The sequence below is a fragment of the Panicum virgatum genome, chromosome 3N (genome assembly GCF_016808335.1).
Source record: "Panicum virgatum strain AP13 chromosome 3N, P.virgatum_v5, whole genome shotgun sequence".
NCBI classification, from domain to species: domain Eukaryota; kingdom Viridiplantae; phylum Streptophyta; class Magnoliopsida; order Poales; family Poaceae; genus Panicum; species Panicum virgatum.
In genome coordinates this window covers 20,818,182-20,825,583 of record NC_053147.1, presented here as the reverse complement: position 1 = coordinate 20,825,583, position 7,402 = coordinate 20,818,182, and the positions used below count along the sequence as shown (strand labels likewise).

General features: G+C 54.0%; 1 protein-coding gene across 1 annotated transcript; it reads left to right on the top strand.

Annotated features, from left to right (window-relative positions):
- The first annotated feature begins 2,662 nt into the window (after window positions 1-2,662).
- On the top strand, window positions 2,663-6,605 carry LOC120665007 (cyclic nucleotide-gated ion channel 4-like). Its single transcript, XM_039944420.1, has 4 exons — window positions 2,663-3,454; window positions 4,473-4,688; window positions 4,817-5,578; window positions 5,674-6,605. The coding sequence occupies exons 1-4, from the start codon at window positions 2,846-2,848 to the stop codon at window positions 6,184-6,186; spliced, it is 2,100 nt and encodes a 699-aa protein (XP_039800354.1). The 5' UTR covers window positions 2,663-2,845; the 3' UTR covers window positions 6,187-6,605.
- Window positions 6,606-7,402: the final 797 nt, after the last annotated feature.

Below are 7,402 nucleotides of genomic sequence, written 5' to 3'. Positions count from 1 at the left end.
CGGGCGAGCGAGCTAGCTTCTAGCTAGCTGCTTACTACTCGTCAGCGTGCGTGATTTCTACAATAATGTTTCTGTATATGCTGTCAGCTGTCTGGAACTGGAAGCCAGCCTGGCTGCCTGAGATCGTACGTGGCATCCTCGGTGTCAGCCACGTACGCGGGGACCACGACACGAGAACAACACGTGCCGTATGTACGCCCGGGGTTGGGTGCAAGCGACGCGACCAGCGGAGAGGGTCGGGCTCGGAGCCTAGCTCGGACGGGCGCACGCCGCCGCAAACGGGAATCTTATCCTGCTCGGCCGCCGGGCGGGCGGGCGCCGAGCGAGCCAGGCTGACCACCACTCGCGCGAGATCGCTCGCGATGTGCGCGACGGCGACGCGCGCGCGGACGGACGCGGCGCGGCGCCATAGATTCGTGCACGCGCTAGGCTCCACAGCCTCCACGCACGCGGGGGGCTACCACTAGCAGCCTGCTGTAGCAGCTAGCTAGTGGCGATCTAACAAGACGCGCGAAGCTGCTGAGAAACTTCCGGCGTGCCTGTCCGTGATCCATTCGAGCTCGATCGGCTGACCCCGCCCGTCACAGTCCCTTCGCACGGCGACGACACAGCGAAAGGAAGTTCATGGTTAGATTTCCCGTCAGCTGGACATGCATGCGGTCTCCTCGAGTCGACGGCAGGACACCCCGAACCCACCCCAAAGCGGCGGACAAGGGTCATCGCTGAGGAAGTGAAATCCAAGTGCCCATCTTCCGTTCAGACTTCAGAACAGAACCGCATCGCGCCACTGCACCCAGTACAAACACGTCGATCGATATCCCGTACGGTACGGTGGCTCGTCGTTTTCTTTCCGGGCACCTCAGTTAGGGTGACTCGTATTTCAAAATTTTCCGGGTGGCAATGTGGCATCCCCATCCATCAATCGTTTCTGGTGCTGGCAGGGAGGATTTCCTTGTGAACTGCGAATCCGGACGTCGCTGTCCTACGAGATCAGCGAGTCCCCTAGCGACACATGTGTCCATCTCTCCCTGCATGTTGTTAGATTAATATAAAGATTACAGGTGTTGATCGATGGGATCTCCAATAATAATGCGGCTTCATTCCTCACACATCATATACAAATGCAAACCTCATTCCGGTCTCCCTCTCCCATTCTTTTTTTTTTTGAATTGTGATCAGAAACTGATCCGCGAACAATCATGAAAACTGCTAAAAGGTACTGGCCGGCGAGTAGTTTATTCTTGAGGTTTGATATATCAAATTTTGGCAAGACTGATCCGCGAACAATAATGCACGCTGTCGCTGCTCCCATTATTGCATCCCGAAGTACACACAGCACAATAACGCAGGACGTCGTCCTTTATTTTTATCCGGAATAAGCTAGATTAAGGTCTTCTTTAGCTGCACCATGTAAAGTTTTTGAAAGGAAATTTTTTCACATTTGAAGTACTAAACATAGACTAATCACATAACTAATTACAGAACTCGTCTGTGAACTACGAAATAAATTTATTAAAACTAATTAGTCCATTATTAGCACATATTTACTATAGCAATTACTATAGTAATTTAGTATCTAATCATAGTCTAATTAGACTTATTAGATTAGTCTCGTAATTTACAAGCAAACTGTGCAATTAGTTTTTATTTCTTCTAGATTTAATATTCCATGCATGTGACGCACGCATTCAATGTGATAGTTTTGGAATTTTGAATTTTGCATGTAAACAAAGCCTAAAATTTCTTTTGCGCAGATAGGGACATTCATCTTAATTAGAAATAACCATAACGCGTTACATCGCTGTGCTCTTTGAATTTCTCCATCAGAAAGACACCACACTATTTCAATGACCACCTCTCACTACAGTGAATTGAGATTGCATGTTGTTAGCCTTTAAGGCTTCTCACCATATATGCGGTTCTCTTCTTGATACGGATAATCCACCACATCATATTTAGTCATATTCGGCCTAAGAAATCCACTTCCTACATGGATCCTAAATTATAGGACACAAAGGGTCAATGCAGCTCGTGAAGAAGCCAGATGCTAATGAAGCGCAAACATTGGAGAATTTGGCACTAGGTTTCACCCCTTTGGTTCCAGGGATGGAATTCCCAAAGGGGGAGCAGAGAAAGGCCTCCTCCTGCTCCTAACATGTTATAAGGGAAAGGGCGTAAACCCTACTTAAGGATTTTGACAAAGGTTTTTTACTGCAACCGCACCTGTCACATGCAGATCATAGACATATCTATATGTGTTAGCGTACCCCAAGATGGCCAGGTCCGTTCTAGTCTTGGGAGCACGGCGCGCCCCCAATGTGTTAGCGTGAGCTTGTCTCCGCTGTTGTACTTAAACAATAATTCTATTTCCCTTCTTAATACAAAGATACGCAGCTCTCCAGCGTATTTGAGAAAAAAAAAGACCAATCTATATAATGGTTTTAACCTTGTACTAGATCCTACCTCACTTGTTTAGGCAAAAGCTTTGTGCCCAACGCAGGAGGAGCTGTATGAGATATTTGTATCTTGAAAATAAGTGATTGCTATTCTGGACTCGAATTCAAGTTTGCACTTGCATGCAGCTAAACACAGGTTACAAGTTAGAATACAGCACAGTTGAAGTGGAGGGCAATCCAGTCATTCAGCGCGCTGTCTAGTACACACCGCCCGCCGTCAGCCGCCCATCATGCACATATCCCTCCGTCCACCTCACTTCTTACCGAGTCACACGACACGCCTTTCGCTGCTCGCACTGCTTGCAGGCTGATGTCCTCTGCTGGTGCGGCATCATTGGCTCATTGCATCAAAGGGCCAGCTCGCCGGAGCGGCCAACAGCTGCACCGCCATGCCAAGCGATCTCTCCGCGCGCTCGATCGTCGCCTTCCTCCTCACAACGTCGCCTTCCGGTGACGCGCGGCGGACTACGGACCAAGTGGAGGCGACGACGCCGCAGCAGGGACCGGCGAACAACGCCGGCGGCAACAGCGGCCGGGGTCGGCGGCATCGGCGCGCGCACTGGCGCCTGGGCCTCGGCGGGCTCGGCGCGGCGTGGGCGCTGGACCCGCGGGCGAGGTGGGTCCGGGAGTGGAACCGCGCCTACCTCCTGGCCTGCGCGGCAGGGCTCATCGTCGACCCGTTCTTCCTGTACACCGTGTCCGTGAGCGGCCCGCTGATGTGCCTCTTCCTCGACGGCTGGCTGGCCGCCGCCGTCACCGCGCTGCGCTGCGCCGTGGACGCCATGCACGTGTGGAACGTCGCGACGCAGCTCCGCCTGTGGCGCGCCGCGGCGCGGAACAAGCGCGCGGTGGACGGCGGCAGCCCGGGCGACGAGGAGCAGCAGGCGGCGGCCGCGGAGGAGGAGGAGGGCGCCGAGGCCGCGCGCAAGCTCCCGGCGGACGCGAGGTCCAAGAAGGCCTTGATGCTGGACTTCTTCGTCATCCTCCCCGTGATGCAGGTGCACAACTTGTTTATGCTCACTAGTCAACGATATTTATACCTCTTTTTTTTTTTTTGAAGATTTGAGACTACTTTCAAAACCCATCAAGAAGTGATCCCGGTCTATTTACCTGTTTGCCGATGCCATCGTGCTATCTCCAACATATTTTCCTGAAAACTGTAGGGTATGTTGACGATTGATCAGATGGGTCACATGTGCTCTGCTCAGTGATCTGCACTTTTGGTCTAGTTAGGCTATTGTGTTCCTTTTGCTGACGCATAAGTGCATGATTTATATCTCTTTATTACAGTCAAACTCCAGTTGTTTTTTTAAGTACTTACTATCCCAAATATTTTCTAAGAGTGCTCCTAGTGTAAATGCGCGTTTCCCTATGATGAAAACAAAAAACCAACGATAAAAACCTTACAGACTAGAAATGTCCAACATGCAGACTTAGAAAATACTGTTGGTCGCCTAAAAACCTTACAGACTAGAAATGTCCAACATTCAGTGAAATCTAGAGAGAGTGATCTCCATCCAGTTGAGTTTTTTTTAAAATAAAATAAAATAAAACAAGCAGACAGAATGGGGAAGCCGAAGAATAATTGAATAGGACATCCACATAGTGGAGACTGCCTTTTTCCCCCTATGGCCCATGGCCCATGGCCATACCACACATCATAATTGCAGGATTGATCTTACCCAAATCGCTGTCAGGGCGCAGCTTGGAGCTTTCCAAGTTGCATCACCACCTTGTCCGAAATGTTCTCTGCCAGAAAGCAACGGTGCCATTGCGTTGATCTCACGTCGCTAGCGCTGCACCACCGGCACACTGGCACGGCGACGTGATCGGCCGCCCGGTCTGCAGTCCGCACAGTGGGGCGCCTTTTACTACTAGCTTCTGCTTGTCCCGACGCGCATTATTTTGGTCCTGCTCCTCCCCGTGGGCCGTGGGCCCGTGGCCCTCTGAAGGCTCGATCTGCAGCCGTTGGTGGTGTGTCGTCTGTTGTTGATTGGATAATGATGATGCCCGCAGGTGGTGGTGTGGGTGGCGGCGCCGGCGATGATCCGCGCGGGGCTGACGACGCCGGTGATGACGGTGCTGCTGCTGGCGTTCCTGCTCGAGTACCTGCCCAAGATCTGCCACGCGGTGCGCTTCCTCCGCCGGATGCAGGGCCAGTCCGGCTACGTCTTCGGCACCATCTGGTGGGGCATCGTGCTCAACCTCATGGCCTACTTCGTCACCGCCCACGTACGTCGTCAGTCCTCCGTCCTCGCTCTGCTGGTTACTGAATCGATCGCACATGCTGCTGCTGCTGCTGCTGCAGCGGCATCGGATGCCTGCCCGCAGCTGATTGATCACTGAACGACGACTTGCAGGCCGTGGGCGCGTGCTGGTACCTGCTCGGGGTCCAGCGGGCCAGCAAGTGCCTCAAGGAGCAGTGCCGGCTCCAGGCGGGCGGGTGCGCGCGCGGCGCGGTGGCCTGCGCCGCGCCGCTCTACTACGGCGGCGCCGCCCCCGCCGCCGGCGCCGGCGCCGCCGGCGAGAGGGTCGCGTGGGCCCGGAACGCGCAGGCCCGGGGCGCGTGCCTCGCCGGCGGCGACAGCTACCAGTACGGCGCGTACAAGTGGACGGTGATGCTGGTGTCGAACCCGAGCCGGCTGGAGCGCGTGCTGCTCCCCATCTTCTGGGGCCTGATGACGCTGAGCACGTTCGGGAACCTGGAGAGCACGACGGAGTGGCTGGAGATCGTGTTCAACATCGCGACCATCACGGGCGGGCTGGTCCTGGTCACCATGCTCATCGGCAACATCAAGGTGTTCCTGAACGCGACCACGTCCCGGAAGCAGGCGATGCACACGCGGCTCCGCGCCGTGGAGTGGTGGATGCGGCGCAAGAACCTGCCGCGGGCGTTCCGGCACCGGGTGCGCCAGTTCGAGCGGCAGCGGTGGGCCGCCACGCGCGGCGTGGACGAGTGCCAGATCGTGCGCGACCTCCCCGAGGGCCTCCGCCGCGACATCAGGTACCACCTGTGCCTGGACCTCGTCCGGCAGGTCCCGCTCTTCCAGCACATGGACGACCTCGTGCTCGAGAACATCTGCGACCGGGTCAAGTCCCTCATCTTCCCCAAGGGAGAGACCGTAAGTAGTTTCAAGCAAGTTTTCCTCTCCAGGCAGCTAGCTAGCTAGCAATGGAGTCGATCTGAATGCTGGTTATTATGAACTGCATGCGACAGATCGTGAGGGAGGGCGACGCGGTGCAGCGGATGCTGTTCATCGTGCGGGGCCACCTGCGGTGCAGCCAGGCGCTCCGGAACGGCGCGACGAGCAGCTGCACGCTGGGGCCGGGCAACTTCAGCGGCGACGAGCTGCTGTCGTGGTGCCTGCGGCGGCCGTTCCGGGAGCGGCTCCCGACGTCGTCGGCGACGCTGGTGACGCTGGAGAGCACGGAGGCGTTCGGGCTGGACGCCGCGGACGTCAGGTACGTGACGCGGCACTTCCGGTACACCTTCGCCAAGGACGCGGTGCGGCGCAGCGCGCGGTACTACTCGCCCGGGTGGCGCACCTGGGCCGCCGTCGCCGTGCAGCTGGCGTGGCGCCGCTACAAGCACCGCAAGACGCTGGCGTCGCTCTCCTTCATCCGCCCGCGCCGCCCGCTGTCGCGCTGCTCCTCGCTCGGGGAGGAGAAGCTCCGCCTCTACACCGCCATCCTCACCTCGCCCAAGCCCACCCAGGACCACGACTTCTAGCTAGGCCAGGCCAGGCCAGGCGGCCGTTCCAGGTTGGCTGCGTCGTCATGCACAAGACTACTGTTGTACAACGATTGAAATGGTACATGCATGCATGTCATCTCTACTCCTGCTACTCGAGACTGTGGCGACGAGTTCATCAGATGCTATTGGGGTTATCGACATGTCACTGCTGGGACCTAGGGAGCAAGTTCACCGTGAAGGCGTGTAAAAGTAGGGTGTGCCGGAGTTCAGGACCCAAAAGCCAAAGCCTCTTTGATTCATACAGAACGCGCGCTTGATGATTGCCCAAGCCGTGCGCCCCAGGTGTGTGACCGGCACCCTCTGCCTGCACGGTCTTAGGAGCTAGGATCTTCGGTATCGAGCTAATAATGTAATAAAACGTCGGTTATGAATTTATGATTCGTTCCGCTGCTTTAGACCTCTAGTATACTGATGTGTTGTGGCTACAGCTATTCAGCGCCAGCCGCAGCGAGCACAAGCCCTCCACAGTGTAGTGAAGCTAGAAAAAAATGGATCCCATAGTGAAAAAAATAAGCATCACCGTGGCATGCTGCAATGTATTGATAAAATTTGGCACCAAAGCTAGCTATAGCGTGGGATCACGTATAAGATAAACTGATGCTGCATTTATTTTTTATGTACTGCCACCACCAAGTGCTTCTACTATGGACTGCACAAAATATTTCTTTATTGACAGGTCACCGAAGTCTCAACTCGTATCGGTCTAGAATTTTCAAACCTAGCATCACTTTGGCATGATAGCTCCAGTGTGGAGAGTGATGCCTAAAATGGAGATACTCTCTCCGTCCCAAAATAAATATAATTCTAAGACCAAACACGTAAATCAATGGTAGGTGTAAAATTATCAAAATACCCTTTGTTTTTTGTGGTAAGTGAATGGGGTGTTAGTTATCTTTTGTGAGAATCTTCCGGAAATTGGTTTGTCTTTTGTGATAGGTGGGTCAAAGTTAATATTTTTTGTGGGACAAATTTTGAACTCTAGAATTGCATTTATTTTGGAACGGAGGGAGTAGAGTATTTAGGCATCACTCTCTGCACATATTACCTTTGGATCGTCTGGATGCAAGTACTGAGCATCTTTAAGAGTTTCCGAAAAATATTCTTTCTGAAAACTATGTATGTATTGGGGGCTTTGCTAAAAAAATTCTCTCCGAAATCATACCATCCTCAAAATCATGCATGCATGTCATCT

What these genes read in the sequence shown, in the direction of transcription:
- LOC120665007 (XM_039944420.1), top strand. Translation starts at nt 2,846, where the DNA reads ATGCCAAGCGATCTCTCCGCGCGCTCGATCGTCGCCTTCCTCCTCACA. An exon ending in TCATCCTCCCCGTGATGCAG is followed by an intron (nt 3,455 to 4,472) that starts GTGCACAACTTG and finishes TGATGCCCGCAG; the next exon opens with GTGGTGGTGTGGGTGGCGGC. An exon ending in TCTTCCCCAAGGGAGAGACC is followed by an intron (nt 5,579 to 5,673) that starts GTAAGTAGTTTC and finishes TGCATGCGACAG; the next exon opens with ATCGTGAGGGAGGGCGACGC.